The sequence below is a fragment of the Macrobrachium rosenbergii genome, chromosome 55 (genome assembly GCF_040412425.1).
Source record: "Macrobrachium rosenbergii isolate ZJJX-2024 chromosome 55, ASM4041242v1, whole genome shotgun sequence".
Classification (NCBI taxonomy): Eukaryota; Metazoa; Arthropoda; class Malacostraca; order Decapoda; family Palaemonidae; genus Macrobrachium; species Macrobrachium rosenbergii.
Window position 1 is genome coordinate 8,036,053 of NC_089795.1, and position 17,485 is coordinate 8,053,537.

At 34.2% G+C, this 17,485-nt stretch overlaps 1 protein-coding gene across 1 annotated transcript; it reads left to right on the forward strand.

Moving 5' to 3' along the window:
• The first annotated feature begins 254 nt into the window (after positions 1-254).
• On the forward strand, positions 255-1,112 carry LOC136835725 (tigger transposable element-derived protein 1-like). The gene is made up of 2 exons (XM_067099586.1): positions 255-543; positions 676-1,112. Exons 1-2 carry the CDS (start codon positions 255-257, stop codon positions 1,110-1,112), a joined length of 726 nt encoding a protein of 241 aa, XP_066955687.1.
• The last annotated feature ends 16,373 nt before the right edge of the window (positions 1,113-17,485 follow it).

Genomic DNA, 17,485 nt, shown 5'->3' on the forward strand with positions numbered 1-17,485 from the left:
TTATGGACTTGGCGAGGCAGTATGACCGGACTGCTTCTACAGTCTGTATCATCTTGAAGCAGAAGGAGTTGATAAAGGCTATAAAGCCAGCCAATGGCGTTAAGATTATTTCAAAGTTCTTGACCTCTGCCCATGAAGAGATGGAGAAGTTGTTATTGGTGTGGTTGAATGAGAAGCAGCTCACAGGAGATACCATGACGGAGAGCATCACCTGTGAGAAGGCAAAAGACATCTACACGGCTTTGGTGCATTAGATGGCAGGAACATTGATGGACGAGGTATCAGAAGAGTCATTCAAAGCCACTTGGGGCTGGTTTGATAATTTTAAAAATAGCACTGGCGTTCACTCTGTCATCAGGCATGGTGAGGCGGCAGCAAGCTCTGATGTGAAGGCAGCTGAGGAGTTTGTTAAAAGTTTTGCCGAACTGGTAGAAGCAGATGGGTACGTTGTCCAGCAAGTCATCAACTGTGACGAGACAGGGCTCTTCTGGAAAAACATGCCAAGGAGGACTTATATCATGGCAGAGGAGAAGAGCTTACCAGGTCACAAACCTATGAAGGATAGGCTAACTGTGTGCTAATGCAAGTGAAAATGCAAAGGTAAGCTGCTACTCATATCACTCGTAAAACCCCAGAGCCTTTAAGTCCCACAAGAAAACCAAAGAAAATCTGCAGGTTATGTGGAAGGCAAACTCAAAGGTGTGAGTCACCAGGAAAAATTTGTCCTGTATGTAAACGTGGTTGTTGGTCCTACCATCAAGAATTACCTCACCACAAATAACTTAGCCCTGAAAGCCCTTCGCATCCTCAACAACCCTCCCGCGCACTCACCAACCCTCACAGATGACATCTATGAAAATTTCAAGTTTATCTGGGTCCTCTTCTTTCCACTGAGCACCACCCCTATCCTGCAGCCTATGGACCAGCAGGTGATTTTAAATTTCAAAAAGCTCTTCACCAAGCACCTGTTCAAGCACTGCTCTGAGGTTATGGAGGCCACAAACCTCACCCTTCAAGAGTTCCAGAAAGATCACTACAATATCGTGACCTGCCACAAAATTATCGACATGACCTGGCAATGTGTTACAAGGAGGACCTTAAAATCTGCATAAAAGAAGCTGTGGGCTGAGGTTGTATCCGAACAGGACTTCAAAGGATTCGAATCTGAAAGCTATAGGTGGAGAATATTGTGTCCCTGGGAAAGTCCATGGACCTGGAAGTGGATGAAGAAGATGTTGACTACCTCGTCAAGGAGCACAAAGAGGAACTGACAATGGAGGAATTAAAGGAGCTACATCAGTAGCAGTGTACGGAGGCTTTACAGGTTTTGGAGGAGGAGGAGCAAGTGCCGGAGGAGGTTGCTGAAAGTGAGATTTAGGAAATGTTGGGAATGTGGGAGAAAATTGTAGTGTTTATTGAAAAGAAACACCCTGAAAAAGTTGCAATAGGTCATGCGTCGGAACTGTTTAACAACACTTGCCTAGCTCATTTTTGAACAATTTTGAAAGATAGGAAGAAATAAACCTACTTGGACAGGTTTTCAGTGTATCGCCCTGCACGAGAAAGCACGGAAAGTGTGGCAAAAAAGGGAAAAGTCAATGAAGAAGAAGATTAAAAATAAAAAAAAAATAAAAAAGCAGCAATTAAGTTTAGCGATAAAGTCTAGCATACCTAGTGCGTAAGTTAAATTTAGCAATGCCGCATCAAGTGTGCAGCGAGTAAGTCAAGTTAGCGATAGAGAACGACGTGAAAAAACCTCCCCCGCCAATCTCCTGCCTCCCATCACCGCCACCCCCCTCCGTACCCACTGAGACACTCACTAGCCTGCTTGTCTTGCTGCTCCACCTCTGCCAGTGTCGTCGTGTGATCTTCGAAGCAAAGTACAATTAACTTTTATCATGTATTATTATTTTTTATATACTATTTGTTATTTATAAAGTACATTTATCTTATTAAAAAACACGTAACAATAAAAATCGGTGTGTTTTTTGAGAGGCTGGCACGGATTAATAGTATTTCCCTTCAATTTAATGGGGAAATTCGATTTGATTTCCGAGCAAATTGAGTTACGAGCTCGTTCACGGAACGAATGAAACTCGTATGTCAAGGTACCACTACATCCAAATGAGGAATGAGTCTGTAAATGATTCCAGTGTCTTGCGGGAACTGACAGAAAAATTCAGTAATAATTCTTTTTTGCTAAGATGTTTTTTAGTTTAATATATTTCTCGCCATGAGTGTATCTCTCGTTATAGACCATAACACGTAACGAATTGTGGACTTACCTCAATCAATATTTTGTTGTTCGTACTTTTTACCTTTTATTAGATGAAGAGAGGAGAGAGAGAGAGAGAGAGAGAGAGAGAGAGAGAGAGAGAGAGAGAGAGAGAAGAAGCCATATACCGACCAACAGAGTGAGGGGCTTCTTACAATCCATTTTTCTTCTGTTTGGACCCAATTGCATCAAGAGGAAATAATAACTCTCTCTCTCTCTCTCTCTCTCTCTCTCTCTCTCTCTCATCTACGGAATCACATTGGAAAATAGGGATAGACGCGAATGATATATGATTTAGCATAATACTATATAATTTAACTATAAATTACGATCCTGCTCACAACATTAACCCTTATTATAACATGTTAATCCCGTCCACGTTGCCTGGTCTCCAGATTCAAGAGGTGTCTTTTATCAGCAAATGATATCGCGAGACAAACAAACAAATAGGGGACCTGATAATAAATCATATGATGATACGTATGATTAACACCGAATGGACTTCGTGCAATATATCGGTTCTCTCTTTGTGTAATGGATTTCAATGACGTTTCTTAGTTTAGTGTCAAGATCTTTATAATACTCTGATCTTCTTAGCTTTCTTGAGATGTTCATGCTTATTGGATTTGATACTAGTGCTTTTCATTGCAATGAAACGTATGAGGTTGGCACTTATTTCAAATAATTTCTTTTCAAAGTTTAGAAGATGTCATTTTGAAATAAATCAGTCGGTCATCACTCTCCAGAGGATAATTATGAAAAAATTCTAATAGGAAATTTGCACTCAGTCTTTTTGATTTCTCCTTGCTTCTTCGGGAACTCAATAGAGAAATGACAGACGCAACTTTGGGTGGGAAACTCATTTTAGTTTTCTGTAAAATTAAAATATTGAGATGGCTATTTATTTGTCCGTCCGCACTTTTTCTGTCCACCCTCAGATCTTAAAAACTACTGAGGATAGAGGGCTGCAAACTGGTACGTTGATCATCCACCCCCAATCATTAAACATACCAAAATGCAGCCCTCTAGCCTCGGTAGTTTTTTTTTTTAGTTTAGCTTAAGGTTAGCCATAATCGTGCGTTTGGCAACACTAAAGGACATGCCACCACCGGGCCGTAGCTGAAAGCTTCATGGGTCGCGGCTCATACAAAAAACTCTCGATTGCGCCGAAGAAACTTTGGCGCATTTTTCCCTTTTTTTTTCCTAGCGCACCCATAATAAATTATATATAATTTTCTGTGTAAAAATGAATTCCCCACAATAAAAATATATTCGCTCTAAGATGATCCTGGAGCTCAAGACATCTTGTCTCAAAAAGAAGAAAAGGGAACCATTTTTTTTTTCAATAAGAACAATCCAGTATTTTAGAGAAATTCATTCAGAACAAGAGAAGTGAGTTTAATTGAAATCAGAATGATTTGTGACTTAGTCTTGATACAAATACAGGGAAGGCCAAGTCGTGACACTACAGAGTAATTGTGCGGGTAAAAACTTTCACAGTAATCAAATCACTTCATTATTTCAGAATTGACTGATCAAAATGAAGTTTCAAAAGACAGTGTTCATTGGTTCTTGTCACCTGTAAAAACACTGATATTATCCGCGGTTATTTTTTTCAATCTCACCTTTCCAGGTGGAAGCAAAACATTAAAACATGAAAGTATGAGGTTCTTTATCAGTTTATTCACACACTTATCAGGGTATTTTTACATTCACATAATCGTACGCAAGATTTAAATCCATACTTGTAATTGTTATAACATCAAGCCGTTTCGCATAACAGATGACTTCAGAGGAAAAAATTAGAAAAGGTAAAGATAGTTTTCATACTTGAATTGCTGAATTGATGAATTGCTTATGTAGAAAACTTTTGCCAAATTAGCCATTTCTTACGCTTACAAAGGATGTACATCCGCGTCTCGTCAAGACTCTTGTAAAAATTCCACCATTCACCTCTGTCTTGTACAAACTTATTTTTTCCTAGATACTAAGGCTCCTCCCATCTTGGGACTTTTTGCTTTTATTCATCTAGCACTTCTCAGGTCTCCTCTTCCCTTTCCTCCCACCACTTCAGAATAATGCTGTTTTCACCAGCCTAGCACGATAAATCTCTCCACACGACCAAACCATCTGAAAATAATCTGATTCATCTTTTCCTCTCTGACATCCAATTTACTACTTGTACGTTCCTCCACATTCCTACCCCTTTCAATCCTTCTCACCCACATACCACAAGCAAATGTTTCATCTCAACAAAATAAAACTTTTTCCTCCCATTCTCTTTCAACATCCAAGCATCATTTCTGTAAATGAGAGTTGGCTCAACAATCCCTTCCTTAAATACAACTTTAGGTTTCATAGACATTTCATTTTTTACTACTCCTTTGCACAGGTACTGCTGCCTTTCTTAATTCGCCTATTCTGCTACTCTTCTCTTCTCTTCTCTTCTCTTATCCTACGATCGTCCGTTTCATTTACATCCACTACTTACAAACATCATCAGTCGCCCTTAATTTTCCTAAATCCTCTGTGCTTCCCTTTGTCCCCTCGACTTCACATTCACCTTTAACTTCCACTCCTTACAAACATTTTTCTTGGTTCCTGCCCATTTCTCTTCTCTATAAGTTTTTAACAATCGATCATCTACAACATTAGCCATCCCAAACACAATTCACAACCCATCTTTCATCATGTGAACTTGCACCTACATTTAATGTCCTTCTTCCAACTGATTGTATGATTCCATTCCTGAAGACTTTGAGCTGTCAAAGGGGCCCAACACTTCCCACATTCATTTCCACTTTCAAACCAAGTCAGCCGCCCACCAGCTTGCATATTTTGACGCACTTCGATTTTATCATAAAATCCTTATATCATTCTCAACACATAAATTTGAACACCATATATTTCTTTCATATATCATATCATAAACCTTCTCTGAGTCCATATTCATCGGATCCAGAGTAAATACTTGATGAACCATTCTGTCATCTGTTTCACTTTCTGCACCAAAACCTTAGCAGTATTATCAACAGTTACATTTAGCAATCGTAAACTCTTATACGTTTCCAGATATCTATTTATCTATACGTTTACACAAGGGAAATCATTCCCCTGACCCATTCCTTAGGATTCTTTGCCTCTTCTGAACGTACCTGGCACACCATGGCTATTCATTCAATATCAATTTTAGCGCCTTGTCACAGCATTTCACTTGTAATCCCATTAATTTTTGCTACTTTTATTTATTCCTCAACCTCATCTTAATTATTTTCCTTACATCAACTTCCGCAACAATGAGCATTCTCAAGCGTACACTGACCTATTCTAAATCAGCATCAATCAGACATGCCTCCCGCCTATACTCCAAAGTGGAATATCTTTACAATACCCTGCCAATCATTCATTTTAAAGTTAGTTTGTTCATTACTATTTCTCTCGGCAATTTCTACCCTCAAGAAAAACATTTTTCCTCATTATGTGCTTGCTCAAGTTTATACTAGTTTTTTCTCCCGCACATTATCCACCTCCTGCATGTTCTTTCTTATCGTAAAATTCACTTGCGTATCATACAGTTTCCTTCTTGAAACTATAAGTTCCATTTCCTCGTATCTGTATGCAATCTTCTTACAACCTCTGCATTTCGGCTTGTGGCAACAAATTTCTATAAGTGAGCGATATTCCTTATCTGAAGCCCTATGTTGTACATAGAATCGTTTTCAATAACCTAAGCTTCGTTCCAGAACGAAAAAAAAAAAATACAATTTACATAACTGCAAATGAATATGGAACTCACATGGGGTACATTCCTCCTGCATCACTGACTTTAACCCCAGTCCATTTTGTATCCTTCCCCTGGTTATATGTAATTCTAGCGTTTCCCCTACCGACCTCACTTATCTTAAGCCCACTTGTAGCCACATTTTCAGCTCTCATTTCCAACTCAACAAAGAATATATGACCTCCAGCCATTACTCTTTTCACAAAAACAGCCTTCAACGTTCTTTTCGATCTCTCTGCACTATCACGTCATCTGACACACTTTTTCTTCATCATAACCTATCTGTCTGCGTATTTCAAAACATCCACCCACACTCGAAATAAATTTCTATTCGACCTTGTCTCTTTCCGTTTTTAATTACTACACTAGATTCTTAACTTGACAGCTATGTTAGCTTTTCTATTACCTATCTTCGCATTCAAACCACTTATGACAACGACTCCTTCGTAATGCTTCTCCATTTACACAATCTATGAAAAACCTGCAGTTACATCTTCATCCGTCATGCAACATCTTCCAACTTTCGTGCTTTCGCAGTAAGTTTGCAAAGGTTCATTCACAAGATGAAGAGCATTCGCCAAAGGAAGGATGTATGATTTCGAAGTATTAAAGAAAATGAATTCTGCTGAACATGAGCAGAAGGGCAGGAGGAGGAGGGCTGAATGAAGCATGAGCTGGAGATGAGGAGCAGGAGGAGGAGGATGGCTGGAGAATGAGGAGCAAGAGCAGGAGGAGGAAAGGAAAAGATGGGGAACATAACACGCAAGATCTTGGCTGAAAAAACGTCGAAAGTTAGAGGCTAAGGGTTAAGTGGGATTAACGAAGGAATCACCTCATGGAATTAAGATTTTAAGAAGTTGGTTATACAAGAGGAACTTCTGCCATAAGTGAGACGGATGAGTTGGAGTGAGGATTAAAGTCGACTTGATTCTCTTCATTTTCTCTCTAGACGAAGTAAAAGACAAAAAAAAAAAAAAAATGTTGGGTAAAGTAGGAATTTGGCGTCCCAAGCTCCTCTCAAAAAAAAATATATTCCTTTCACTGAACTGGAAAGCACTTATGAACGTCCCGAATTCTTTTTGCAAAAACGACTAGGAAAAGATTCAGAAAAATTGTTTAAAATAAAAAAACGTAAATGAGGCATAAGCTTCTGATTATGCCAATTTTGATAAGATGGAAGAGCATTTTTAAATCTCACTCGGAGAAAATGAAAAGTCGTAACCTTCCTTTGGGTCATTTAATCATCTTTCTGCTCTGATTTTACATCAAGAAATATACTTCGCTCCTACGTTTTAAAAACAAAAAAAAGTCAGTATCTTGAACATAATTCTATCGTCGAGAAGGTTTTAAAACGATTAAATAAGTAACAAAGAAGTAAGTAATAAGTAAGTAACAATTAAACTCGTGAATGAAATAAACGGATTTTGATCCCTTATAGCTAGAACTATGCACCAAGCTACTCTCCTTATGTGTATCCAAGACTTTCTCTTATCCCACCCCACTCATTTTGGAAATTGCTCTCAAAATGCAAATTCTTCTGTTGCATAAGTCACTAAGTGCCATTACTCTCCAGTTACTGCAGGAAATAAGGAAAAGAATACATCCTACGTGTAAGACAATTATTTTAATTTTCAAATTCTATTGTTTTATTGCATAATGAACTCGGTATTACTTCCATACCCATTACTTTTGTTTCATGTAGAAAATAATAAATCCATGAAATTAAAAACTCTCTTTACAGTTATTCTTTACGAGCATTTTGAATCTCATTATTTCCGCAGTTGGTCATATATCTCACTGCCTTACCTCTAATTACTATTTTTGGTTCTCATCTTTCTTACATACATTGGCTCCGTAGCAAAAAATAATTCATGAGGGAACATGCTTAATAAAAATGCAAAAATTACACTGCTATAGTTTTTTTGTAGGCATTTTTTCTTTTTGTACATTGGGAAATAATTGGTTAATTTTATCATATTACCTTGCGAACATTCATTTACCATATAATGAATTATGTGACTTCATTTCGCTAGGTTTTTTCTACTTTGCATCTAACAAACATATAAACCCCATAAATATTTACTTGACTGATAGTGATGAAAGTATATGAGCATTACATTAGAGCAAATGCTACTTTCTGTGCATCTGAAAATTTTATAAAAAATTTCACAATTTTTATGCCTTATGAATTATATATATATATACATACATACATACATACATACATACATATATATATATATATATATATATATATATATATATATATATATATATATATATATATATTATATATATATATATATATATATATATATATATATATATATATATATATATATATATATATATATATATATATATATATATATATATATATATATATATATATATATATATATATATATATATATATATAGAGAGAGAGAGAGAGAGAGAGAGAGAGAGAGAGAGAGAGAGAGAGAGAGAGAGGGGGGTCTATCAACCGGTAGACATCAGTAGGTGCAAGGTGAAGGATCAGACCTTTATTCCTTTTCTAAATACTTTATTGTTGCTGCAACGTTTCAAGACCTAAAAGTCCCATTTTCAAGCTATAAAAAGAGAAGACAAACGTTTAAATAACAAACTCTGAATAAGAATTAACAGTTAAGAAACCATACAAATAATATAAATGACAAGTACAAAAGATAGGGAGGAGTGATTTTCGTAAGGTGCTGAGGCCATAGACCGAGTGACAGACAATTCGGGCCGGGTTTAGCTTCGACTTAGGCTCACAAGAGCTACAGAGGTGTTGAGGAAGACTGGGTGGTTTAACTGGGGAACGAGTTGTTTAATGAAGAGTGATTCTAAGATTGCTAAATATTTTTCAGACTTTATGTCATTTTACTTTTCTTTCTATGTTCACGTATACACGAAAATTCAGGATTAGTTAATTTGACTCCTGTTCTATAGCTAACGCCTCGATGAGAGTCCAATCTCATTTCGAGTAACCTCCGTGTGGAGCCGACGTACTTCCCAAGATTACATCTAGGGCAATTAAATAAATATACGACTCCTGAGGTCATTAGTGGATCGAGTTTCTCCTTATGTTTAAATAGAGATCTAATATTCATTGGATTGCAGGGTATTAGCTTTAATTCAATGGCAGGTAAAAATTTCTCGATTAACAGTTTCAGTTCAAGGTAGAAATGTTTGTCATGAATAAAAGGGACGCTTGCATATAATCGTTATTTTGGTACTGTTGGTATTTTAATTTTAGGATGGAAGATATTGTTTAAGAATAAGTAGAGGTGTTTATTATAAAAAAGTTTCGACGGAAAGCAATTGTCAATGAATTATTGGAGACAGATAGGTTATTTCACAGTTTTCAGACGTTATGTTAAAAACCCTATGAAAGAGGGTAAACATGATATTAATTTAATAATAAAGTAAGAAAAAAATAAAGGACTGATATTATGTATATGTATAAACTTTGTAATTTTTCTATATATATATATATATATATATATATATATATATATATATATATATATATGAAGATTTATATTTTTCACCTTCCTTGCACATATGGTCAGGTTAAAGTAATGCATAACTGAAAATTAATGTAGAATATTAATTCTTATGAGTAAATCATTATTTTAGAATTTGCTCTTCGGTCATTTGTAAAAATTTATACAATATCAAAAAAGACGCCTTGAAAGATGATGCTTATAAGGCTGACAGCTTCCATTTTGATTGCCCTTTTAAAAATTATGTAATTTTACTTTTATGTCATTGTTAACTTTGTCGTTTTTTTCTCAATAGAGCTGAAGAGGACCTTAGTGAAGGTCGAACGCTCCTGTTCTTCTGTTTACTCACTTAAATTTTGTTGTATAAAGTGGCTTTTTCTTAACCAGTTAACAATTCTATCATGGTCTAAACGAGCGTCCTGGGGAGCCTTTGTAAATCATTGTTTTTTCTTTCCTTTATATAAAAGTCTAATTATATGTAAGGTCAGACTAATAAGAGAACCACACGGGAGTGTTGTTGCACTGATGTTCTCAGCAACCCGATATTTCTAAGCCATAAATAACTTACAGAGCAATTCTGCCCGGAGGGAAGGTAAAATTATGCTTGTAGCTGAGAAAAGCTGAGTGCTGATTAATTCTTTCATTGCAAATTTTCGAGTGCAATTATAAAAACATGATGAAGGTCCCGATCTTTATTGTAAGTCTTCATGCGTTCTCTCTACAACGCATTAGTTCCTGGACATATGCGCACGTGCAGAAATATTTATAAATACCGTTACACACTGTGAGACCATTATGTCCCTGCTAATGCTTAGCAGAAGTCTTTCAGAACTACAAAAGGATTAAAGATGAAATAATTTTTACGTGTGCTTCATCTACCAATGTCCTTAAGGATATGGCCTTCTTGTTCAAGGGATGAAATTTTTTTTTTTTCGTGAACTAGCTGGAAGGAAATTCTTCTGAGAAACCTGTTTTCGGGTGCTGATACTAGTTGAGGGTTGATATTGTCTATTTAAACACTTACAATTATTACATATATCCCCTTGAGAGTGAAAAACTGCTGCTGACACAATGTGACATTCTCTCTCTCTCTCTCTCTCTCTCTCTCTCTCTCTCTCTCTCTCGTTTATAAAAAAAACAGATGTTCATGAACAAAATATGGAAGTTTTTCCTTAATCAATCTCTTACATAGTATATCCAAGAAGAAAAGACAAACGTCGCACAGATAAACAAAAGTTCACGAAATAGCAAATGATATGATTAAGGGAACATTTATTCAATCATAAAGATGAGATATTCCGCCCGGTGAAGCATGAATCTCCTGAAAAGCTCATTATAAGACCCTCTTCGCACAACAAAGGTAACGGACACCTGTTTCGATGTAATTAAAGAACAGCCAAGCGACACAAATGTTCCTGAAAAGAGAAAACGAAAAATGCAGAGGGCGATTCAGCGTAATAAAATGGGGCGATCTTTTATCGTTTCCCGTTATCTTCAGAGTTATTCCATCGGCGTGCATCGAAAATAACGAATTCCCAAACTTCCCGAGGTCTCATTTCAAATGATATGGTCTTCTAGTTTATTATGAAATTGATGGAAGGCGAAACTATGAGCGTTGAATATATGAACTTTAAACATACTATAATTCCTTATCAAATATCTCATATTTATATATACGTATATATGTGTGTGTCTGTGTGGATAAAAAAATCATGTGTGTGTGATGTATATGTATCTATATATATATATATATATATATATATATATATATATATATATATATATATATATATATATATATATATATATATATATATATATATATATATATATATATATATATATATATATATATATATATATATATATATATATATATATATATATATATATATATATATATATATATATATATATATATATATATATATATATATATATATATATATATATGTATATATATATATATATATATAATATATATATATATATATAAACATATATATAATATATATAATATGTATATATATAATGTATATATATGTATGTTTTAATATAGGAAGTGTAAATATATGTGTATACATGAAGCTACAAATGTCAATTAATCCTCTCTTGATCCAAGGCACGACTATCTTGTTAATATCACCAAGGCACTGGGCACAGATAAGTGACAAGCCATTTGGTACGAAAACCGCCCACTCAAACAGAAGACATACCCATCAACGACTTCCAGGGAACAAAATGTCACGGCTGATAAATATCCCCCATGAGTGATAAGAACCGCTTTTTGGCCCACGCATTTCACTGGGATATGTGCAGAAGAGTCAGATTCAAACACCCTCTCTTGACAGCCTACCCATTCCATTGGTACGACTTGAACCCCAAAGTTTGTCATATAAAATGTCACGGTGATATAAAAATCATGAGCTACATTCAGATTGCCGGTAACGTTCGGAACAAATTTTTCATTCAAATGTGGGATATGTGCAGTAGAGTCAGCTAACTAACTAAGGGGTCACGTACTAAAAAATCAAGTTGACAAACCCAGTGGTTTTGCAGAACGTCGAATGGAAGTCGTTGATGGGTATTGTCGGGTGTTTGAGTCAATTTAGGCTTCAAATCATTTATCATTATAATTCCCCCTTTGGTGATAATCCCAGAATAGCGCGAATTGGATATTAAATGAATTTGTACCTTAATGTTTATATATAAATAAAATGTCACGGCAAAGTGATAAAAATTACTACCATTATTATTTCTGTGTTTTGTCCCCCATATTAGTAGTTGATAATTTACTCATAATTTGAATGAATGATAAAACACTGGAGTGAAATAATGAAAGTTCTTTAAGACGTTCATTCGTGAAGGGAACTGACTCTTGGAATAAAACTTTAAGCTTATTTTACCACTTAAGATAATAATTCTATTTCTTTTATATATATATATATATATATATATATATATATATATATATATATATATATATATATATATATATATATATATATATATATATATATATATATATATATATATATATATATATATATACACACAACACAAAAAGGACAAGGCTTAGGACGTCAGTCACGTTGTATTTAAGCAACAAGGTCTAACAGTTTGTCGGCAGAGAGAGAGAGAGAGAGAGAGAGAGAGAGAGAGAGAGAGAGGACTGGAATTTCATGTTGATAAGACCAAGCTATTTCGTGATCTTTTGTTTGTTTGTGATTTTTAATTGTTAACTATTCAGTGAGTGTAATTACACCTTGAAATCAAGTCAAGCAGAATCCTCCCTCATTCCAGTTATCCCATTCTTTCTTATTTAATTTTGTTTTACAGGCAGCCATATTCACACGATCAGTTGCGCTTTCACAGACTGCACTGCAACAGAAAATATTCATTCAAATATGCGAGGCATAATACATAAACCATGGAGGATTTCGGTCAATCTAATTGGACAGGGAACAACTATTTATTTCACTACACGGCTTACTGCAAATGGTAGAGCCGATCCATCACTCGAACATTTGGACAAATATTAATTCTCTCTCTAGCTTCTGTTTTGTATTGATTTTATGAAATAAAAATTCTGCTCTGTTCTTCTATGTATCAAGGTTATTTTTTTTTCTAGTCATTTTCTTTGTTGTGATGACGAAAAAATTAAAGAAGCGATCATTTGCATATAAAGGCTATTAGCATGGTATAGATAACGCCTTGAAAACCGAAACTAATATGGACAAAGAGAGCTCCAAATCAAACTACGCAAATTATGGTTTGGCTCTTGGAACGTGATGAGTGTTGTGAAATACCCTGTATGCCCTTCATATTCAGGATATAAGAAACTTTTCAAATAATTTCTGTGTAGAAATAGAAGACAGGTAATAGTGAGATAGAGAAAGGGGAAGAGAAAGGAGCAAATTTTCGTTAAGTCATCCAGTCTAAACACGGAAACTAGAATCTGTAGGCTTACCCTCTTTACGTTATCTGTTAAAAGCTAAGTTAGAACAATTTTCACGACGTGTGCGGAAAATATCTAGGCTTTGTCTACATTTTGACCTCTGTCATCACACGATTAGAACGAATTCTATTGATATAAGGTGAAACTTTTCGAAGCGTGGATATACAAACGTTTCAAGTTGGTAAGATATCATTTTACGAAATAGGTATCCTGTATTTGAAATTCTTGATTATATTAACACAAATAATCTAATGAATAGATTATTCTAAAGAATGAAAAATATACACCCCATGTAATGCTGGTGTCATTGCCCTTGAAGGGAGCATGAATAATAAGGGCAATTAAATTAAAAGCAGATAATCACCTCACGACGTTTCCGTCTTTCGAGTAATATATCATCGTTCTGTTCAGTGACGTATGGACTGCGTTTTATGCTCGCTGAAAAGCACCCTCATAAGTGGCGCAGAAAAAGACAAGAATGATGATTATTCTAATAAGATAAGAATAAAACTTTTAGAACCGAATCGCAAATATAACGCGCTTGACTTGGCTGGAACAGACTGGTGGTGTTTCTCATTATGTGAGACACTGACATGAAATTGACTGAGCTGTGTTTGTTGTTTCTCATAATGATGATAGACTTTCTTCTCTCTGGATAAATATTGAAAAAATGAATATACAAAAATGTATTTTCCCGGTAAATGGAACCAGTTGATTGTGTCATTTCTACATAAATTATAAAGCATGCGTAAAGAAACTGACAGGCAAGTAACTAAAGATAAAAACGATCAAAGAAAGGTGACTAGAGTCTACCAAGATCGGCTTGACGGAAGAATAATGGCGGCAGAATCTCAAGACTTTAGAGTCAAGTCAGCATTTCCGGATAATTTCGTTATCCACCACACCCTTTAATTTCTCTCTCTTCCACAATTTCATTTTCTACATACATACAGTATGCATCAGAGAACCTGAATTGTACTGTTTAATACAGTATACATCAGAGAACACTGAACATTATATATTAAATATATATATATATATATATATATATATATATATATATATATATATATATATATATATATATATATATATAATATATATATATTTATTATATATATGTTTATATTAATATATATATATATATATGTATGTATGTATTATATATATATATATATATATATGGAAATATATATATATATATATATATATATATATATAATATATATGGATTATATATATATATATAATAATACCCCATTTAATTCCCTTTCATACAGGTATTACCAGTTTTGTCTTTTCTATTTGGTTAAATTCAAAATAGTTCCTGTGTAACTAAACAACACAAATTAAATTACATAAATAATTGATAATATATATATATATATATATATATATATACCTATATATATATATATATTCTTATATATATATATATATATTCAGTATATCATTTATTTAATTTAATATGTATTTGTTTAGTTAAGACACCCTATTTATGATATATATAGATATATATATATATATATATATATATATATATATATATATATAAATATATATATATATATATATATATATATATATATATATATATATATATATATATATATATATATATATACTATATATATAATATTATTTATTTAATTATGTGTTGTTTAGTTAAGACGACTTCAAACATGAATTTAACTAAATGCTATGGAAACCAGATAAAACTGTTAATACCTGTTCTTTTTGACAAAAAACCTAATGGACCCCATATTCCCTAAGTGAGTGCAATTTAGATTGTCTTTTCTATATAACAACGTTCCTCTGTACAAATCATAGAATTGGTGTTTGGTAAAAGGAAAAGCTTTACCTGTAGTAGTATAATGTTCTTTAACTCCCTTTGCATGTCATTTGTCGAAGCATTTTGCGGCTTTATTTATGCATGCACACACATATACATATACATATAATATATACATATACATATACATAAGTGTGTGTGTGTGTGTTCATAATGAAGACGAATTGGGCTCTACAAGACTGTTGGATTTCTCATGAAAGTTGTTGTTCATAGATGAAATGAAACTTTTGTCCATTGTGTTTATATCACTTCTGTAAATCAGTGACCTAAAGTTATGTTCAATAGCAATAATCTATTTCTTAATCCAACTGTGTAAAAAACAAGTACCTATTTCACTCATAGCAAATGAGTACTTGAAATAAGAACATAAAGTAAAATGAAAGCAGTTTTATTTTCAAAATTATTTTTGGTACAATTTTCTATCTTTTAATTCTCTTGCCTTTTAAAGATACTTTTATGAACGGAGGCCGAGTGTGGTGAGGTGACCACTTCTTTTTGAAATCAGGAAAAACTCCTGAAAACAACTGAGGTTTTGGCCATTTCACATTGCAGTTGCCTAATCACCACCAAATTGGGGAGGAGGGTTGTCTCTACTGTACCTGACACGGTTCCACTTAAAACAGATGGATTTGAAACTGCAAGTGATTCGGATACAAAACCTAAACCAAATATCTGGCGCATATGGCTTCAGGAGTTCGATCTCTGTTCATTTGCACCAAAAGTGCTGCTATTTTTTTTTTTTTTTTTTTTTAGATACGAGGCAAATCCATTATGTTTTTTCTAAGCAAAATTATGTAAGCCTGTTTATTTAACCATCCCGATATCACGCATTCACTATAAGAGTCACTGTCGGACAATCATTAAATTGAAATTTTGGACTTGAAGGCAACGGTCTTGCAAACTCTAGGGCCCATCTTCAGATTCCACGTGAGCAAATACATAAGTGGACAAATCTGTACCTGGCTAAGGTGCTTCCCACTGGGAGGAAATGGACAGACATACACATACAAAAATTTGCAAAAAGCTTGCGAATGTGAGATCTGCATTCGAGTGCATTTTCCCCTTGCAAAATCTTCTCTCCATTTCACATCAATATTTTCTCTTGTGAGGTGCAGGAGGGAAACCGTCAGTCGTCTGACTTTATGTATAGTTTACAACTGTGCGTTTTTGTATGAATTAATGGATAAATATTATTGCTAAAATGAGGTGGATGGGACATTTTAAATTCTCTCTCTCTCTCTCTCTCTCTCTCTCTCTCTCTCTCTCTCTCTCTCTCTCTCTCTCTCTCTCCCTTCATTACATTCATTATGTTATGAGGAACTTCGATCCAGTAAACGCTTCGAACACCCATATCGAAGAGGTAATATTGAATATAATGAAATTAATTAATCTGAATGCTAAATTGTGCGTATAAATAGCTTACAACCCAACGCGATGAAACTCTCCCAGTCTTCATAAATAAGTTGATCCATTACGGTTAATTGCAGAGTTTTTTGATGTTTGAAGATGAGATAAATATAAAACCAGGATTAACAAGAAAGATTATCAATACTGAAATATGACGATTATGATATCCTTATTAATGATAAGTGATAAATTAAAGCCATTTATTCTTCAGATGTATTGTCTCTCATGGAATAACAAGGGAGTTCATCAGAGGGATTACGGAAAAACAAAGGAACTCTGCGTCTCATTACCGATATATAATGAGACCGTAAATACGTTATTACGTACGAGCAATCTCTCTTGTACATGACTGAATAAAATAGGAAATTCAAACATGGTTTTATGAAAATGAGCAATAAGGTTCTTTATCTGTCAGAAACTTTTATATGGCACAAATAAAATAATAACATATAAAGGTTATCATTGACCATTCTAATATTTTCAGAATAGAAAAGCAAAACTGGCATGTCTTTGGAATTCGAAACGAAAATAAAAGACGAAAGTCGATTTTCGGCATCACCAATAAATGCAAGTTGGGAAATGATCGACAGTTTAAAGAGTAATTTCCTTCAAAACAAATATATATAAAAAACAAGTAGAAAATGCGCCTAAGTTTCTTCAGCGCAATCCAGTTTTCTGTACAGCGTGTAATGCTGTATGAAAC

Bases quoted from the DNA above. Each gene is read 5' to 3' on its own strand.
- LOC136835725 (XM_067099586.1), top strand. From the start codon at position 255: ATGGCAGGAACATTGATGGACGAGGTATCAGAAGAGTCATTCAAAGCC. The intron at 544-675 runs GTCACAAACCTA...GAAAATCTGCAG, and splicing joins AGAGGAGAAGAGCTTACCAG to GTTATGTGGAAGGCAAACTC.